Here is a 21,502-nt window from a genome sequence, read left to right on the forward strand (position 1 = left end):
TTATATCCAGTAGCCTATCACTTGTACTGTATATAGGGCCATTTGTTCAATCGGATTAGGCTCTGGGCAAATGGAAAAAGAAAATGCACTTGAATGTGTCTAGTTTCACTCCTGTTTCGCTCCATGCACCAGTTCTCAAATATCCTGGTTGGGCCTTTGTGTGGTATCCTAATAGGTACTTTAAGAGAACATACACATTATTGTTATTTATGTGCTATATAGAGGTCAAATTGCGAGTCTTCAGACACCTGTATGTTCCTCTGTAATAGCCTACTGAGTTTGTCACTCTGTATTAACATACGAAATTGTTCCCAACCGACTCACAAAATGTAGAAGAGATGATTATTATTTCCCATAGCAGCAATTATTATGAGACATTTATGAACGAGACAGCAACTCTCATAGAAGTAGGCTATAAGGCTAAATCACTCCCTCAGGCATAGCTTTGATGGTGCTGCTAGTGCTAACCCACCCCTCGAGCGCACTTCCTCATTGTAATGAGCGAGCGGACAGGCGTTTAATCAGCGGGGGAGGTGCAGGTTACACAGTGATGGATTTTAGCCATGGATATGCTGCCATAACCCCATAACCTTCTGCCAATATATGCCAAGTAAATTATTTAGAGAGTGAATGGCGGAGCTGCAGTCGGTGAGGAGTGATTAATCCGGTGAAGGTCTCAGGCCTTTTGTCCAATCTTCAATAAGTGAGATAACAACCCTCCCAAGTTATCTAACGTATAGAGATATCAGTAGAGAACATTCCACACATTATAATTCAGTTCTCGTCCTCATAATTCCCCCAATATCTTAGAATAAATTTCAAATAAAGAAAACATAATTGAAAACATTTTCTTTTAGCACTCAAAAATTCCCTCACTCAAAAATTCAATGAACAAAGTATCCCAGTTATTTCCTGTAATGTTTTCTTTGTTTTGCACTATAGCTGCCATTCCTGTCACTCAGAAATACAGTAATTTCCGGTGTATTAGCCGCATTGTGTATAAACTGCAGGACAGTGTATATGCAAGTTAAAAAAGAAACATATTAATACCATATTAACTGCCCGTGTATTAACCTCAGCTGAAGAAATTTTGTAAAACCAATGTATAAACCATGGCTAATAAGATTACGGTAAAGCAGTCCTTTTAAATACCTGACACACATTTGTTAGCACATTCCATCAATCATTAAACTCCAATACCATAAAACAATTTGATAGTTATTCGCTTTGGACATGTGTGCAGAGCAGGATAGTGTAGCTCTGCTGATTGCATGGCAATAACTCAGACACACACATACACACATAAGTTCATTAAGTCTGAAGGCATTTTTATCTGCACTACACATTCATAGCATCCAAACAAATATTTACAAGCAACTTAGCGATAGCGTTCATGCCAATGCTCTGCAGCATATCGGCTGTTCTTTTACAAATCTTCACATATTCTCAACGACACATTGATTGAAAGGTAAGTCAGTAATATGAGCTACATATTATGACTACATAACAATATTCCCATTCCCCCTCCATCTGCCCTCAAATGTGGAGTTCTGTGATACTCAGCCAACTGCGTTCGTTCATTAGTTTTAATTGCCTAGCCCAGGGGTGGCCAACCAGTCCAGCTTGAAGAGACAAAAAAAAAACATGTCACTCTAAAGAGCCGCACCACAAGAAAGATACTTAGACTACATCACCAACAATGACAACAGACATATAGGCTAATGAAACATACAAATCCCCCCTCACTGAATGACTTACAAGCTCCATGCCAACTGATATGATGGCAATGTGACCTTCAAATACTCAAAAAGAAAAAAATAAGTTATTTTCTTGACTGGTGCTGAAATGTTTCTTGGTGTTTTATGCCTCTAACGTCCTCAAGGCAGCGCTGCCTGGAAGGCGCTAGGGTTAGGCATGGGTTAAGGTTAGGTTTAGGATTAGGTACCTTTAAGTCGGCGGTGGCAGCGCTGCCTGGAAGATTACGTTGGGGGCTTAAAACACCAACGAGCTGCTGAAATAGACTACATTTACCTTCAGGAACCTGGTTTCACCAGGCTCACTTCTTTGTTTCACGTCATGAAGAGAGTCCCCACTGGGAAATATGTTGTAATGGGCATAGACTTTGTGTTCACTTTCACATCATTGGCTCAGCCTGATCTATGACATTGATCAAGGATTCACATTATTTCATACTTTGCCTAACCTCTAAAGCCTGATAATAAACCGCATCAGCAGTCAGGAAACAATGTAGGCTTGTGACGCATTAACCCTGGTTAAAGAAACAAAAATGTCTTGTTGATCTGGTCTGCCTATGTCTCTTCTTTGGGATATTCTTGTCCAGCACGTCACAGTAAAATTATTTAAATAAATATATTAATTTGAACTTTATTGGCAGTATTGTGAAATATAGAAAGGCATTTTGATTTATCAGACATATATTTAAAAAAGTATTAAGTCAAAGACAAAGTGAGAATATCAACTGAACAGCCAGAGCCACACAAGAGTAGAGAGCAACAGGTCAGCCACCCCTGCCCAGCCCATTCAAGTCTCCCTGGTAGCCTGTGATTGTGTGTATGACTGATGCCATTCCATCAGAACAATTCCAAACATTTCTTTGAGGCTTACACATATTTACAGCTCAAAACTAAATTTGATTTGGTGAGGCCTGGAGAACATGGCAGGTGCTGTGGGTAAAACATGACAGCTCTTCAGCTCACAGCAATTCCCAGAGGGCAGCAGACCTCCGTCAGATCCCAGGAGAACTCTTGAGTTGATCCAGCACACGTAAACATCTGTCCTCATGACTTCATCATCTGCTTTCTCTCTCTTCAGTTGTTCTATGACCCTGGGTGCTCATACATAACTGAGTTTTTCACACACTGGATTCATGTGCCCATCTGATATCACATGATATGTCACCAAGAGGCTTTGATTTGATTCCAAGGACATGTAGACCATATGTCAAGACCTGATCAGGAAATGAGAGTCAGAATATTCAGTATAATTATAAATGAAAATGAGGACTAAACATAAGTACTGCACCTGGAGATGTGCACTGTAAAAAAGACCACTGGTTGACTCACTTTCAGCTTGTTGAAGTGCATAACTTGGGCCACACTTTTTCAGTCTTGTTGCAACTGGCTGCAGTGTCTTAGAGACAGACATGGGGGACTCGAGTCACATGACTTGACTCGAGTCTTTTTTAAGACTTGAGACTTGCTTGATCAACATGTATAAAAGACTCGACTTGACTTTGACTTGCTATTCATGACTTGAGACTTGACTTAGACTTGAGCGAACCTGTCATTGTACCAAGTGATGCAACGCGACAGACCAACAGCAAGTGCCAGATCAAATGAGACAGACTGAGGTAGGCTAACTTGCAAATATGGAAGGCTCTACGTTTATACCAAAACATAATAATGTTTGGCTTCACAGATGATGTATCTGACAAGTCAAAGGAGAAATGAACAGCAGTCTGCGAGTGTGCAAAATTACGGAAGCATATTACTGCCACACTAAAATCAATAAAAAGGCTCAGTATTATGTAATTACGTGAAAAGTTTCTTGTTATAACAATATCTTTTTCATGTTTTAACAAGATATGTATCACGTTATTACATAAAATGATCACATTATTTCATGATACTGATATTTCAAGATAGGATTTTTTACATTTTTACAAGATATATATCACGTTATTACATGAAATTATCATGTTATTCAAAATAATGAAACTAAACGAAACGAGAGGCAAGAAAAGGATATGCTTGTTTACACGACTCAATCAAATTCTATTTTAAGCTCGGTTTAAGACATTAAGACTTATTGAACACGATGGATGGTATTGTTATAGGCCTATAGCCTATGCGAACACCCAAGCATTGTCCAGAATAGTCTGCACCTGTGTGCAGTAGGCTAGAGGAGTGGCAATCGGGAGAGTCGGGAGGATTCCCGGTGGGGCCGGGCTGATTACAGTGTGATCTCAAAAAGCGCATGCTATTGCTGTTTGAATATTTTCTTTGCTGTGCTCTCCAGCAGCCTGCACTGTGCGCCTGCAGCGCTTCACTTCTCACTCCCCGCGTCTCTTCCCCACAGCCTTAGAAATGACTGCAATGACCTGCAGGCTACCGAGCCAGAGCGCTCTATACATTCACCCACATTGCATGAAGATTCGCATATATTTATCAAAGACCTTTCTCCCCCTTGCGTCAAGTTAGCGAAAGTTTTATTTATTGTGTTGATACGAAGATAAAGCAGAACTATCAGGCTGTGTGAGCAGGCTATCCTGCACAGAACCTCTCTATCGGCCTCCTTTTCAGCGGCTCTCTGCCGATACACACACATCCCTCTTCGCTGCTCCTTAGTCAGCTGGGAATTGACCACACACACGTAGCCTACACACACATACTGTACATACATGCACAAAAACAAACACTCATCAAGCAGCACTGTGTAGGCCTAATAGCAGTCAGGGTGCAAGTTCAGACACAATTATCATTTATGCCAGCCACGAGCTCTCGTGGCCTCGTTTCGTTTAGTTTCGTTATTTTGAAATAATGTGATATTTTCCATGTAAAAACGTGATAAATATCTTGTAAAAACGTGAAAAAATCATATCTTGAAATAACATGATATTTTCACGTTATAACGTGAAAATATCATTATCATGAAATAATGTGATAATTTCATGTATAATAACGTGATACATATCTTGTTAAAACGTGAAAAAGATATTGTTATAACAAGAAACTTTTCACGTAATTACATAATACTGAGGCTTTTTATTTATTTTAGCGTGGCAGCAATACGCTTCCATACAAAATAGCGACATACCACCATCACGTTGATTTTCATCCGAAGTTAGTCGTGTTAGAAACCTAACGTCAAATTTGAGGCATGTTAAGAGTTGACTTTGAATCTATTATGCTTTTTAGTTAACGCCATACAAGGTTAAAATGTGTGAAATGGCAAAGTGAAACATTTTCTTGTCTAAATTTAATCTTGATATATAGCGAAAATGTTGCCAATGTAACCTAAGCGCCTCTCTTTCTCCCTCCCTCTTAAACACGTCCCTGTTCCATACGTTACAGCCTAGTAGTAGGCTAACAACAGTAAGTAGGCCTAACTGCCATCAATCAGCATAGAAAAGTAACTTATTTCACATGTTAGGCTTATGTATAATATGATATAGCATTGACGGTCCTAAACCCTCCTAAAACCCATTGTGCTGTTGCGCTTGTCAAAGTTTGGCAGTGACATCGGCGGCAGCGTTTGATTGATTGATTTGTTCGCTTTTTCAACATTATTGGTTCCCTGGAGATGTGACAGGTCAGGACAGGTGTAACTTGAACTGTTTGAATATATTTTCATGATTTGATGTAGCTAGGCTAGGCCTACCTAATATTTGAGGCATATTGAAACAATAGGCTATTTTATAGGTCTACTTGAAATACATTTATTTTTATTCGTATACATTTCATCTTATTCTATAAACCGTTCAGATGTAGGCTAAATGAATGCAATGTCTATTTGTTTGTTACAAATAAAACTCCAGCAGTTCATAAGCCTATTGTAGCTTATTTTAAAATTAAAACATGGGTAAATCATCATGAATTTCAATGATTTGGCTATGACTTGACTTGCTTGACCCAAGCTACGACTTGACTTGACTTGCTTGACTGTCACAAAAAATGACTTGGACTTCCTTGAGACTTGAAGGTTAAGACTTGAGACTTGCTTGTGACTTGCACATGTGTGACTTACTCCCACCTCTGCTTAGAGACATGACTATTGGTGCACTTAGACAGAAAAGCAGTAGCCTATCTTCCTCTGCATGATACAAACACCCAGTTCCTAGCTCAAACGGTGTGTGTGTGTGTGTAGCCTACTTGTGAATGTATTAGCATGTGTGTGCCTGCCAATAATCAACTCTACTTTCCAGTTTTGTTTGATATATTGAAAATGACAGCAATAACACTCATTACCATCTCCATCGTTTAACAGCACTGACTAATTAACTTAAGCAAATTTAAGATTGATAGCCAGATGCTATTTTGGAAACTCGATTTAGTAATCTGACATGTAAAACCTGAGATCACATCTGACAAAGTAGCATATTTAGTTCCAGTTCATTTTATCCCACCAGAATACAATACATAGGGAAAAGATTGCTTTTTTGGCAGCGTGATTCACTATACGTGAGAGTCTTTGTGAAAAGCGAAGGTCTCGATTTCACGGGTCCCACCGTTAGTAAACCTTAATTCCCTACACGTAGCTCCCACATAGCATTTACACTGATAAACGCATACAGTTCCCGACGTGCATCACATAGGCTACACCGACCGGCGGCGTTTCAAAGCCTACCGTGCTAGCGACCGCTACAAACATTACGTTTAAAACAACCACAATGCATGTCAGTTCAGTCTACTACATTTATTTATCAACATACATAGCGAACAGTGAGGTGCCCACTGATTCAGCTCCATTGTTCATTCCGTAGTAGCAATAACATCACTTTTGAAACATACACAACACTCACGCATCTTGTTTGCCGACTGTTGGGTGCGTCCGAATACTGGTCCCCTGGGGATACACGAACCGCATTGGAGCCAGTTCTTTATTCACTGTCCCGGGACAGTGGAAAGTGGGTTGTTTGGCGCGGGGGAGGTGAGTTGGCGTGTGTTTAATTAGTTTGTTATTATTTGTTATGATTGTTGCATGTAAAGTCCCTGTCTGTATGTAAAGTATATGTGTGGCCATTTATGTACTTTGTATGGTAAAATTATGTGTTATGTCATATGTTATGTATCTGTATGGAAAAGGTCCATAGTCATTCCTCATGTATTACACCCTGTTGGATAGTGAGCTCTACCAATTCACTTTTGATTGGTAGGCCTATTTAAGGGAGAAAGAGAGAGTGGAATGGAGGAGTTTTGCCAACCGCCATAACAATTAAAAGAAGAAGAAGAAGGAATGGAGGAGTTGTTGTTTGGAATGGCAGAGTACTGCGTCAGCTTGCTGTGAGCCTATGATGGCCGGTTTTGATTTCTTTTTCAAAGTATTTTTGTTTGTTTGTTATTTCATATACTGAAAATAGCCCACTGTAAATAAACCTGCACCTTTATCACTTAAATCTCGAGAGCTATTTGTTGTCTGCCAACCCTTCAACCACTGGAGTTTTCTGGACACGCCCTATCCCTTAAATGTGAGTTGGGGGTTGCAAAGCCTCTCTCACAGTCTTGTTTTGTGTTTGATGGTGAGTTGGCTGTACCAGGAAGAGATATTGAAACTGAGAACTGATTCAATGAGGGAGCGGTAAACCACAGTTAACACGTCCTTGCTGACCTGAAAAGTACTAAGCTGAGCAGGTGGAGACGTTGTGCTTTTTTGTATGTTGTGTCTGTGTGTTGTGAGAAGTGAATAAGTATCAATTTGTGTTTTGTTCTGTGTTACGTTTTATTTTAAATGGAGCTTTTCATACATTCTCTCATGAAATATGAAATTGGCAATGAAATTCAAGGACACAGTTTGTGCTTATGTATGATAGTATGACACTATGGCATACAGCTGTATGCAGAAATATACTTGTGTGTGTGTGCACGCGCACGCGCACGTGTGTGTGTGTGTGTGTGTGTAGCCAGAGGCCCCCATTCTTGTGAGGAATCAGCAAATGGCTCCAAACTTCCCATGCAGCCTCATAAATTGTGACTCTGCATGAATAATATCATTCCATTATTCATTTGCAAACGAGCATAATGTCTCATTGCATTTTGAGCATGTTCTAAACTGCACTGGAGTCCAATATTAATATGTCCTCAGCTGACCATAGAGGCCAGGTGTTTAATACCACAAAAGGGACACACCTCACCAGTGGGTTCAGCAGCAGTCCATATCTAATAGAACAAGAAAGAGTGGAACTGGAGATTGCACAAAAAAGAACCTCAGTAAACTCCAGTTTCAAAATGGAAGTACTACAGATATAAACATATTATGATCCAATATGCTATTCACACAACAGAAAGCCCTCCTAGATGAAATTATTGTAAGCTCTGTTTATAGTGCATTATATTTTCATTTCCCCAAAGTATTTTGTTAAGTAAACATGAATAAATAAAGACCTCAAATAAATGTTGCCTTCTATGTTTGTTCCACGATTTCATTCAATTTCCTGTATTGTTATGGAAACAATTGTGTTGCAAATCCAATTATATCACATGCTGACTCAAAGAAGAGGTGGGAACAACAGAATGAAAAAAGTCCTTCTAAGCATTGAAGTCGTTATCGTTATGAAGCTGTGGTTCCAGAAAAAAAAAACAGGCGTGTGTTTGAAGTTCCTTCTGGTCGTGTTTTAACATTGTGACTGTGAAGAATTCTTTATCGGCCATACTAATGGAAGTCCAAAGGATAACTGATCTTTCTCAGGGTCAGCTGTCTGTTGTGTGTGTGTGTGTGTTTGTCTGTGTGTGTCACCATTATTCGTTTTTTTATGTAGGCTCTACGATTAAATAGTTAATTCTTAATGATTATTTTTTATCATTGTACTGCACCAGTCACTACACCATTCAGTCTTAAGGAAGGAGCTAAGAAATGGAGGAATGAATATGAATTTAGTAATTCACTGATAACAGTATTATCAGGGTCTTTATTTGAGCACTCTTTCAGAGAATGTGTGATGTGTGCTTAAAGCAGCAAGGACATTCTAAGAGTTGGGAATTGTTACAGACCTTTGACAGACTCAAGGTAAAAGAAAAAGTGGAATGAGAATGAATTCAGATTGCTCACTGCAAAGACAAAATAAAGACTGAGAGGAAGAGGGGTACTTCTTTCTGTTTCAGAGCTCAAGAGCTCTCTCTGCTGGTTCGACCCTTACTTGGCTCAAAGCTGCTCAGATTTACCAGTTAGCCACAAAAAGTGTGTGTGTGTGCGTGTGTGTTTGTGTTTTAACACAAGATGGAAAATGTGATAAAGCTATTCATCACTAGTATTAGCCAATTTCCATTATTGTTGCCTTCTACAATTTTATGAGAAAGAACACCCTGTCGCTTCCTCAGTCTTTTAGACTAATTACTTTAATAACAACGGCTGCTTTGTCTTGCCGCCACTCTCACTGAGACTAATTTTGAGGAGAGGACGACTGTATAACACAGATCAGTAAATTAAAGCCATTTGATCAGATAATGAATGTAACACCAAGGTCTTTGTTATAATAGTGATGTGAGTCACCAGGAAGTACAGAGTTGCTCTTATATGCAGAGACTCATATAATTGCATTTCTCACTCATGGCTTTGGTGCAGCCGGAATAAGGAGGATGTGGTGTATGTTTGGATCCTAAACACACACACACACACACACCTCATACTAAAATGTAATTCTGCAGGTCTTGATGTTATTCCCCCTTTCATGATCTTAAATCTGTCAGTCCATGGATGTGGAACTGCAGTAATGGAACTGCTGCAAAACATTTAGCACTGAGAGTGTAGTCTTCGATTCCAGTCACTTTTTTGTCAAATTAACCTAACTGGTGCTCACAATTTTCTAGTTGTACATTCAGTTTTTGTGCTCATAAAAGCTCCTTGATAAGTTAACTCTCATTACACGTCTGCTGCAGTGGTGGCTGTCTGGAGCTCCTCCATGCAGTGTAGTGGACTGAAGGACACCAGTTTCACACAAACACACGCAAACACACACACACACACACACACACACACACACACACACACACACACACACACACACCTACACCTACATTTTCTACAGACAGGGGCAAGTTTGGCTCATGAATAACAGAAGAACACTGTGTGCAACATGACTGCCGAAAGACAGTCATAATAAAAACAGTTACGTTACAAACAGGAAGTAACGAACAGGACATCACAAACAGGTGTAACAAAGCACACCTATCTGTGCCAAAGGTGAAATCAACATACCACAGGGTGTCTGGCCTCAAGTCTGTGGGGTAATTAAAAAAGTTTAAAAGAAATGTTGAGTGATGTCCTTGATTTAACACTTGTGTTCCATCTGGATATTTAGGAATAAAAAATATTTGTGGTAAAACATCCCTTCAGGCAACACTTTTGTTTAATTTGCTCCAGAAAGTTATTTACATGTAAGCTGTGAATAATGGAAAATGTGTGTCCCTCTCTAATGGATACCACACATAATTCTCTACTTAGCTGTCAAATCAAATGAACATCTACAGGTTGAAACGAAGGCTTTACAGAATTAAATGACCGCTAAAACCATTTCAAGCCCTAATCCAAGGTTACAGTTTGATGGGCAAACGTGTAGGATTAAGATAAAGTGTTTCATTAAGGGGCCAAATCCTTTTTTCAATAAGTCGTTGGCAAAGCCGTCAAACCTGACTTTTGGGTGACTTGCTTAAGGGGAGTTGGGAGATGAGCTGAATGTATGCATTGATTTAGCCTTCATATATACTGCAGTTCAGTAAGGTTCGCCTGGGGTGAGTTTTAAAAATGGTGAGGTGAGGTGATGAGGAAGAACATGTGGAGGAGACACAAAGGTCAAAAGGTCAAATGCATTTAATCAGAAACACACACACTATATCTCAAGACTGGAAACACATGATTACATGTAATGTTGTTTGAAGTGCTGGCAGATGGAAACTTAACTGAATGTTTAAAAAAGAAAGAGAAGCGCTGACCTTGAGCAAGCAGTTATACTGGCTACATTGAGATCAGTCTTCTAAAAAGATTTCTATTCAAAAAATGTTTAATCTTGGGCCAGATTTCTCCATGTACGAGAAACAAGCCAAATATGTTTGGACATGCAGCTGGTGCTGGGTGATTAAAAGTATACTTTATAAAATAAGTATATATATGTAAAATAAAAATATATAAAATGTATTGGACTGTGTTTTTGAATTAAATGTGTGGGGATAATATTGTATTACTTTTATACTAACATGAGCATTTTCACTGAGGGAAATGGAGTCACATATGACCTACATTAGTCATGACATCACCGCCCCCTTGTGGAATGTGTCTTCAAATAGTCTAAAACATGGCAGACAATTTCTTAACTACATACAATATATTTACAAAAATAATGTAATCCATCATTTTCATTTATCATATACATTTCAGACACAATGCCTTGCTAAATCAGCCTGTCACCTGGATGTACAGTTTGTAGATGTAGAATCTACCTCCGTATTCTTTGGATCACAGCTTATTCTTCTCAAATGGCTCCCGCCAAGTGGAGACAATTCTGGCATAGACTTTTTCAATCTGAAACAGTCATTTTGAAAATAATCCTTATGTAATAAAGTGAAAGGTTGTTTAAGCTCTAAAGTTTAATATTGTATATACATCCCCAAATCAGAAAAAGATGGAACGCAAATAAAAACAGAATGTGATAACATACAAATCTTGTAAAAACATGCATGTATTCAGCTGCAAAAAGGACATAGACAACGTATCAAATTTTGATTTTTGTTGAAAATATTTGACTATTTCATGGAAAATATATGTTCATTTTGAAGTTGATGCCAGCAACATGGGCAGGAGCATTTGTATCATTGTTCTGCTTTACCTATTCATTTAACAAAATTCTGTAAATGTCGTTATAGAGTTTTGAGAATGACATGTCCTATTCCTGCCCAATATAGGATTTCAGTTGCTTAACAATTCTTGTTCATGTTTTTCATCATGTTTCTCATTCTATGATGCACCTAATTTGACAGGTCTGGACTGCAGACAGGCCACTTTAGCACCTGCACTCTTCATCTATAAGTAAGTAAGTATACTTTTTTGATCCCGTGAGGGAAATTTGGTCTCTGCATTTAACCCAATCGGTGAATTAGTGAAACACAAACAGCACACAGTGAACACACAGTGAGGTGAAGCACACACTAATCCCGGCGCGGGGAGCAGTGAGGGGTTAGGTGCCTTGCTCAAGGGCATTTCAGCCGCGGCCCACTGGTCGGGGCTCGAATCGGCAACCCTCCGGTTACAAGTCCAGAGTGCTAACCAGTGGGCCACGGCTGCCCATATAGAACCATACTGTTTAAATATGTACATAATTCATTTTGGCATTGTTTTCCTGAAATATTCCAGGTCTTCTCTGGAAAAGACATTGCATGGGTGGCAGTATATGTTGCTCAAAACCTGTACATATCATTCAGAATTGATTGTGCCTTGCCAGATACCCATGTGCAAGATGCCCATGCTATAGGCACTAATGCACCTCCACATCGTCGTAGATGTTGTATTTCGAACTGAGCACTAAAACAAGTTGGATAGGTTGGATACTTGGGTAGGCTCTCTCCTCTTTAGCCCAGATGAGTCCGTGATTTCCAAAAAGAATGGCCCAGATAAGACAGTGGTATTTCTGTGTTTCTGTATTTGGCTGTTGCATGTTAAAGTTTACATTAGCATTTCTGAATTGAGTATCAAAATGTGCTCATAGACAATGGTTATGAGAACTTTTTGTGAGCCCATATAATGATTTTCATTACAGAAACAGGTCTGGTTTTAATGCAGTGCCATTTGAGGTCCAAAAGACCACGGCCATCCAATATTGTTTATCCACTCTATCCCTTGTTGGAAAATATTTCTTTGGACTCTCTGAATATTTTAATGTTATTATGAACTGAAATCCCCAAATACTTCACAATTTCATTTAAAGAAGCATTGATATTACATTGTTTCATCATTTGTCCACATAGGTTTACACAGAGTGATGAATACCCCTACATCTTTAAGACTCTGCCTCTCTGGGATGCTCATTTTCATACACAATCATGTTGCCATGATTACTATGTTTACCCTAATTAGTTGTGAGACATTCTTCCTTTTGTTTTCTTTATCATTACACAACTTTTCCAGCATTTGGTTGGCCCTGTCCCACCTTCTTTTGAAACAAGTTGCTGGTATTAAATTCAAAATGAACATATATTTTCCATGAAATAGTCAAAGATATCATTTTTAACATTTGATATGTTGTCTGTGTCCTTTTTGCAGTTAAATATGAGTTTACGAGATTTGCAGATTATCGCATTCTGTTTTTATTTGCATTTTACACAACGTCACAACTTTTTCTGAGGTTGGGGTTGTAGGACACACTACTGACAGTGATGCATATGATACATATAACTTTTATATACCGCTTTATATCTATGTAAAATATAGAATGTTTTACCTGCTCGGACCTCTTCACTCCATAGCGAAACAGTGTAGCCTGATGCTCACTGTTGTGGAAAAGAATGTCAAAAGTAACGGCTTTGCCTATGGCCTCATCAATCTCGGGCTTGATGTGGCTGTAGAAGTCCCGGGCTGGGTGCTTGCTGTCTAGACCGTTGCACACCTTGTACTTCTTGCCCATCATGTCAAGAGGATCCAGCCGCACTGATGAGTTCAGTGCGCGACCGAAAATGAGGAACTGAGAGGTCGAGTCTGAGGGATCAAACCAGAAGAATCAGAATGATAATGAATCAGACTCTCTCTGCCCCTCTCTCACACACACACACACACACACACACACACACACAAAGACACACACAAAGACACACACACACACAAAGACACACACACACACAAAGACAGACACACACAAAGACACACACACACACAAAGACAGACACACACACACAAAGACAGACACACACACACACACACACACACACACACACACACACACACACACACACACACACACACACACAAAAGACACACACACACACATACAAAGACAGACACACACAAAGACACACACACACACACAAAGACACACACACACACACACACACACACACACACACACACACACACACACACACACACACACACACAGAGACACACAAACAAACAGAAACACACACACACACACACACACACACACACACACAAAGAAGCACACACACACACACACACACACATAGACACACACACACACGCATGAACACACACACACACACACACACAGACACACACACACACACACACATAATATATAGCATACCCCTAGTGGTAAGATGAGCTACATATGCAACACCATCTCTCTCTCCATAATAAACTCCATAATGAGAAAAGTGCTTATTACAAGGGAACTCTAGGATGTCTCCTGGAAACAGGTCTAGACGAGAGTTTCGCTGGAAAATCAAACAGATAACATAACGAAATCAGCAGCCTTAATGGTGGACTTGTGCCTCTTCTCATCAGTGTCTAATTCATATTCAGTATATAAACAAGGTCACAACATCATACATAATATGAAAATAACCTTGTTTAACCATATATACATTCATAAAATAATACAATAGCCATCAGGTTTCATATGAAAACATAACAAGACATTGTTTCCAAAACAATCTTACCAAACCCATAGTTCAAAGTGCTGCTTAAAACCTATGACACCCAGAGATGACCTGAACCGACGCTGAAACTTTCCCCTTAGTCTTACTCACTGCCATTAAAGACAAGCCAAAGACGTCTGATGTACAGCAGATGTGGATCTCTTTTACATAACAAGTCTCACCCAGAAACAATGATGATATTCACCCTTGCATGCATGAGTGATCAAGATCCCTGGTCCGTCACACCCTTTTCCTGACCTCGAAATGACATTGATATGATACCAACAACATCATAGTAACACTAAGTTAGATCACTTGAGACTGTACTTTTGCCATTGCTATTCAGTCCAGGTAACATATCAACACCAGATGAATGAGATGATTCTGAAAATGAGGAGCATAGCAAATGCCAGCGACAAATGTTAAAATCTTTGCAATTACTTTGAGATTTATCCTTTCAGACAGATTGTTCCTCAAGTGATCTAAGACCCTGTATGACTGCTGCCTTTTTTTGCAATAATAAATAGACGTTCCTTTTTTAAATGATTTCAAACACAGATAAGGACAGATCCTCAGAGAGAGCAGAAGTCAGTAGAAGAAATTCATTTGCATATCATTTACATACTAAAGATCATGATCTAATGAAGCTCTACTACCTCTGGGGAGGCCAGAACACTCAGTTCTTCCTCTTTTTGGCAGGAAACATCTGTCCGTCCCTTACTGCATCTGCATCTGCATCAGATACACCTTTCATACGTGCCAGCCTGGATTCCTGAGGAGAAGTGAAAGAACAAAGGGTAACACTTTACTTGAGAGTATCAACACAAGAGTGACATGACACTGTCATGACACATGAACTCTAACCCTAATCCTAACCCTAACTTGTTATGACAAAAACCGAATGACACTTAATGACAGAAGCGTTATGTCATATCAACGTTTATGATTTGTTTATGACACAATCATGACAGTGTCATGTCACTCTTATGTCGATACTGTCAAGTAAAGTGTAACCGAACAAAGTAGAGGAGAGGAGAGGAGAGGAGAGCAGAGGGGTGGCCCTGAGAAGAAAGAGAAGAGAACAGGAAAAGGAGGAAGAGGAGAAGAGAGAGGATGAGAGATGATCAGAGTGGGGAAGTCTGGAGACATATCATACAAAGTCATAAGTTAATGGTTGAGTGGCAGTGAATAGAGTATTTCGTTGGAATGCTAAAGTGACTCACTTAAGGACAGCAGCTGTCAATTACATTCCAGGGAGCGGATGTGTCGAGAGAGCCATCTTAACATCTTCAAATGGCCACGGACATGTAGTGTCATGTTGTATATATATATATATATACTGGCTTGGATAAAGCCTGTATTATATGCATGTTGATAGCCCGTCGGTGTGAAGATTATTGGCCTCATCGTAGTTGGCATTGTGTTCTCATGAAACACATAACTGTTGTGCATTACAGAGGCCGCTGGGTCACATTCAGACCAGTGGCAGATAAGAGGTGACAAACTATATGTGGAAGGTCAGCAATTCAGATATAACACACACACACACACACACACACACACACACACACACACACACACACACACACACACACACACACACACACACACACACACAGCATTTCTCTCTCCTTCCATAGCACAGAGAATCAGACACATGACACATGGGTACTTGTTACATTCCAGTGCGATATCCTGGCCTTGGAAGGAGGTGACAGGACTGTAGTACTCTCCACCCCCCCCCCACCCCCTTACCCCAGCCCCACCTGCCAGGGACCATGTGTGCCACACACAGCCTGTGAGAGTGATGGTGGTGGTGGTGGTGGGGGGCACATGTATAGGGGGCAAGCCCCACAGCTGCTGCCTCAACTGGGAGGGAGGCAAGGAGAGGTGGGGTGGTGAGAGGGTGGGGGCTACAGCTCTACGATGGGGCTGGAAAGTCCGAAGAAGGTACAAGCTGGTTAAGGAGCCACACCAGCCTATGTGGAGATCCCCAGGCCAGATACAGAAATGGATCCCTGGCCACTACAAGGGGAAATGTGGGAGAAAATGTAACACTCAGAAATAAAAGTGGATGGCCTCCTGATGAATGTGGTTGGTGATAAAGTGCTGCATTTTGGGCTCAAGCTCACTCGAGGAGTCAGACCAGGAGTCTGTTGAAGAGGACAGTTGCCAGTCTTTCAGTTAAGACCAAAGCAGCTGTCATGGCCTTGTGTCTGTCTGTGTGTGTGTGAGAGAGAGAGAGTGTGTGTGCAACCTCCATCTGTTAAATATCAGTAACCACATTCACTAGTCTTGTCACTTGAACAGTATTTAAGAATTATGCACTTATGTCAAACTACCACACAACAACCTTATAGCAAAGCTAAGCATAGAGAGGAGCATTGGACTCATTTCTGTGACCCATCAGTTGCATTATGGGGGCTGAATTCTCTTCAGCCAACTGTCATGTTCATTCATTGCCAGACCACTGGCAGCCGTGGTGTAAGTTTTTACCAAGAGTTGCTACTGTGTAAACAAATACAAATCAAGCACACCTCTAAACTTGCAATGTAAATCAGTGTAATGTAACATATCCATCCACAGTTCAGCTCACATTTCAACAATATCGCTCAAAATAAAACCACTCTGCACGCAACACATTTTGTGTGCAACTCTTCGTCCAGTCTCTTGTTGCTTTGAGTAAAGGTTTCATCTTAACAAGTCAATCTGTCCACCATTTGCTCCTTCGTCTCCCGGCGTCTCTGTGTGTGGGGGAGAAAGGAAGTCTCGGGCGATCTGTTGCAGTCCACCTGTCTCTCCTCTGCTGTGTCCTCTACCTGTCACCTGCTCTGTGGTGACCTGTGCAGTGCTGGGCCTTCACCCGCTGCTGTCCACACAGCAGCTGCACCAACGTTTGTTTTTCCCTTTAACTATTGCCCTCTCATGCTTTTATGCTTTTAATCAGAGTGCTCATCATTACTGTTTATGCCAAAAGATGAGAATCTGTGTGAGTTTCATACGAAGCATAAGGTTTAGTTGTTGGCTGTGTTCCGGTAATTTGTTGTTTTGCAGAGTGCAAAACAGTCTTTTACAGTATTCATTCTATGTTGTTTTTTTTCTTGTTTCTTGTCTTTTAATTGTTACTTTTTAAAACTGTTGTCCTTTTAAGCTTTTATGTTCTATTATTCTTTGCTTTGTTTATGTAAAACACATTGAATTACCTGTGTATGAAATATGCTATATAAATAAACTTGACTTGACTTTATTTGTGTGTGTGTCTGTGTGTGGGAGAGAGAGACATTTGTATGAAATATACTTGCTAAAATTTGCCCACACAAATGAGTTCTCTCAATCAATCACTCACACACACTCACACACACACACACGCACGCACGCACGCACACACACACACACACACACACACACACACACACACACACACACACACACACACACACACAGAAGCTTTCTCTCAAGCTTTCTTTCCTGTTGGTAATTACCTATAGAAGGCCACTCAGACAATGGCAGAAGTGCTGTTTGTCATGTTATGAGTTTATGTGCCATCAAAATGATTTTGGAAACATTATGTTGAGGTAAAAAAAACTATTAAGGGTGCCTTTAATTGCCCTACACACATTTTCCTCTATTCTGCACAATGCACACATAGGACAACAGTTACACCAACTAACCTCAACACCGACTCTAGATCCCCAACTGGGGTGCGTTTCCCAAAAGCATAGTTGCTAACTACGATGCATCTTCAATGGCAGCGTGACTGCCCAATCTAAGTTGACAGTATTTGCCGTTACATATATGTTAACGATGCAGAAATATTGTGTTGCTATTCGATCGTATATAGGTCACATTTTAGTAAGAGCTAACAAATATGCTCTTATTTTTTAATTTTCCAAAATCAAAAGCGTGATATGTAACAATACAAAGCTTAAGTGTACAGTAAGAGTGAGATCTCCCACCAGAGCTGCATTGAAAATGTCAACATACAGCAGCCCACAGTGCACTCTCCCGACAGGCCCACTGCTAGATCAGTGCTCTTTCCAGTAATGAGTGACCTCTGCATGACCTAATCTGATTTACGAGTGCCGCATAAACAGTCACAAATGCCAGGCTCAGGAATGGGAAATTACCCCGGAGTTGTCAGATCCTGGTGGGCTGTTGGCACTTATGATGTATCATACACATTATTTACATTTGCATGAAGTTGGATGGTGTTTCAAGTTTCAATTTGTCACATATGACCAATGTTAGATCTCAAATAACTCTATTAGCACACTGATGTCCATTTGAATTCATGGCATAACTGAGGAGGCACAGGTGGTTTCTGAGGAAAATTTTTTTTGTCTTGATGAACTGTATACTTCAGATTAAAAAATCAAACTTTTGTGAAACAAAGTCTGACATATTTCCAATGTGTGTGTATGTGAGTGTGTGTGTGTGTGTGTGTGACTGCCTGTGAGTGTTGCGTGTGTGTCTGTGTGTGTGTGTGTGTATTTGTGTCTGGGTAAGCGTGTGTTGAAGCTCCTGGGCTATGGTCCAGACCTCCTCAGCTTAAAGTCCAGCTCACAGCCAGGATACAGCCAGGAGGAAATACTCCTTACCCAGTCTGCCTGTGCTATTTATGGACACCGTGTACAACTGAAATAGACCTGCAGTTATGTTCCAGATACAACTTTGTACCATAGCTCAAATCCCAGCGTGCATTCACACACACACACACACACACACACACACACACACACACACACACACACACACACACACACACACACACACACGCACGCATGCATGCAGGCACACGCGCACGCATGCGCATGCGCACACGCACACGGACACGCACACACACACGCACGCACGCACACGCACACACAAACACACACATACTCTCTATCTACCTCTCCTCATCTCTCTTTTTCTCTCCCTCCTTCCTCTCTCCCTCCCTTGCGCTCTCTCACTCTGATTTTAGAGCACAGGTGTTGACCTCAGAGTAGCTTCATGATCCTGCACTCATGTGTTGCCCTGCCTGAGCCTGATGGATGGGACTACTGCACATGCTCAGAAGGGAAAAGGGAGGGTCTGTGTGGGGCCACACAATAATATGGGGGCATCAGCTCTTGGGGGCTTTCCTCAGAAAAACATTCACATTACCATTTTAAACCAAACTCTCTGCAATTCAATAAAAAGACACTAAGTCACACAGTTGAGGCCTAATGTTTTGAGTTAAGCTTGGGCACTGACAATCACTGAGATTATATAATTTGTAAAAGAATCATATTCTGTACTCATTGTATAGTTAAGCAGTAGGGCACTAGTGAGAATGGGGTTGGTGAAAGATATTTTTATTGTAGACATGAGGCTGGAGGCCGTCGCAAGTAATGAAGCGATTATGACAAATTATTTAATTTGAATAACCACCGCAAATTGTCTCCATTTGCAATATGAGATCATAAAAAGGACAGAAAACTAAAATCATTTCAAATTATAAAAAATGTTGCAGTGGATTTCTGAACTCATCCTAGCATGTTCAGTTAACCTATGAAATCCTTTCTTTCTTTTCTATCTCCACTCCACTATTAACTATGAAAAATACCAGATACATGTATGTGTACGTATGTTAGAGGTGAAAGAACACATCCCACACTGAACACCTTAAACATACCCGGCCAAGGTATAAAGTACAATAATCTCACAGCTGTGCCAGTTAAACCATTTTTCCGCAGGACTGTCCAAAAAAAAAAAAGCTTGGCAGTTGTTCTCTGCCAACACCCCCTATCACCACACACACACACACACACACACACACACACACACACACACACACACACACACACACACACACACACACACACACTCCCTCTCTCTCTTCCTCTCTCCCCCCACTGCAGTGGAGCAGTCAGCATTGCTGTGTATAGGAATAGGATGTCTCACATGTAGTGAGAACAGCTGAGCGGTGTGATTTGCCTGTCAGGGGGGGTGAGGGCCGGGAACAGGAGGTGCAGGCGAGGCCCAGGCTTCTGAGGGGCACTGGCAGGTGGAGGCCCAACCCTGACGAGGAGAAGGGAGAGGGGGTGTGTGTGGGTGGGTGTGTGTGTGTGTGTGTGTGTGGGTGTGTACGTGTCTGTGTGTGTGTGTTTTAGGCATGGGGGGAGGGCGGAGTGGAGCGTAGAAAAGGCTGGAGAGGGAAGCCCAGCCTGGACACAATCCAGCGGCCGGACTCTGAGGAAGGACGGCAGACAAGGGAGAGGAAGAGAGATGAAAGGGATGACGAAAGGACGAAAGGAAGTGAGAGAGAGAGAAAGAGAGAAAGGTTGGGAGTGAGAAGAGACAGACAGAGAGAGAGAGAGAGAGAGAGAGAGAGAGAGAGAGAGATGGACCTGATGGAGCCCCTTGAAAAGAAAGAAAAAAAAAAGATTAGAAGTGAGAGCCTGGCAGCTCAAGAGGAAGATATCAGGACTTTCTGACTGACGCATGTGCTCTTGGATTCTCTATGAGATTTTTCCATTTGAATAACTGTATCTAACCTCTTTCACTTCAATAGCTTATTATTGTGTGCTGTGTGTTTTTTTCATATGGTCAGACAGGCTGGACCTATTCTGTGTGAATATCCTGTTGTTTTGTTTTGAATAGGCCACATTTTAAGTGTAATGTCTGCAGGGAGTCACCATAGAAACCAAATGTAAGAGAAGAGAGGATGATGCTGCTATCCATTACAGAATCTATGTGAAGGTGTAGTATATCTGATTTGTGTTTTTGAATTGGTTTACAAATCAAATCAGGTAGAGATCTGGTCAGAGCGTCACACCACAATGGGCCAAAGGAGAGGCTGATTTGTGAAACTTTCAGAGGAAACTACGGGAGGCTCCTACTGCAGTGGCTGTGTTTGAAAAAGGGCTGCTGTTGTCCCCTCTTGAGAGAACACACTTCCTTATATGCCCATATGATGTACTCAGCTATGGAATGTAAGGAAGTGTGTGGTTTCAAGTGGACCTGATCTGCACCGTCTGGGGAACCTCATCCAGATACACAGTGACTATGTCAGTGCTTATGTATAATTTGCTGTTTTTGCTTTTAAGCCCCTGTGGATGACAGTAAAATGCATTGATTTGTGGCTGTGCACAAGTGTGTATGTGTTTGTGGTTACATGTGTTAGGTGCTGCATTGCTTGAATGTCAATGTTCATGTCTACAGCT

At 40.8% G+C, this 21,502-nt stretch overlaps 1 protein-coding gene across 2 annotated transcripts; it reads right to left on the reverse strand.

Moving 5' to 3' along the window:
- Positions 1-10,524: 10,524 nt before the first annotated feature.
- On the reverse strand, positions 10,525-14,465 carry plaat1l (phospholipase A and acyltransferase 1-like). 2 transcript variants are annotated; one of them, XM_048228249.1, is made up of 4 exons: positions 14,337-14,465; positions 14,063-14,111; positions 13,163-13,416; positions 10,525-11,250 (listed from the first exon to the last, which is right to left on the reverse strand). In XM_048228249.1, exons 1-4 carry the CDS (start codon positions 14,343-14,345, stop codon positions 11,185-11,187), a joined length of 378 nt encoding a protein of 125 aa, XP_048084206.1. In that variant the 5' UTR covers positions 14,346-14,465; the 3' UTR covers positions 10,525-11,184. The 2 variants fall into 2 exon arrangements, with proteins under 2 accessions (XP_048084206.1, XP_048084205.1); XM_048228248.1 differs by having other exon boundaries at positions 13,982-14,111.
- Positions 14,466-21,502: the final 7,037 nt, after the last annotated feature.

Source organism: Alosa alosa, chromosome 19 (genome assembly GCF_017589495.1).
Source record: "Alosa alosa isolate M-15738 ecotype Scorff River chromosome 19, AALO_Geno_1.1, whole genome shotgun sequence".
Taxonomy (NCBI): Eukaryota; Metazoa; Chordata; class Actinopteri; order Clupeiformes; family Clupeidae; genus Alosa; species Alosa alosa.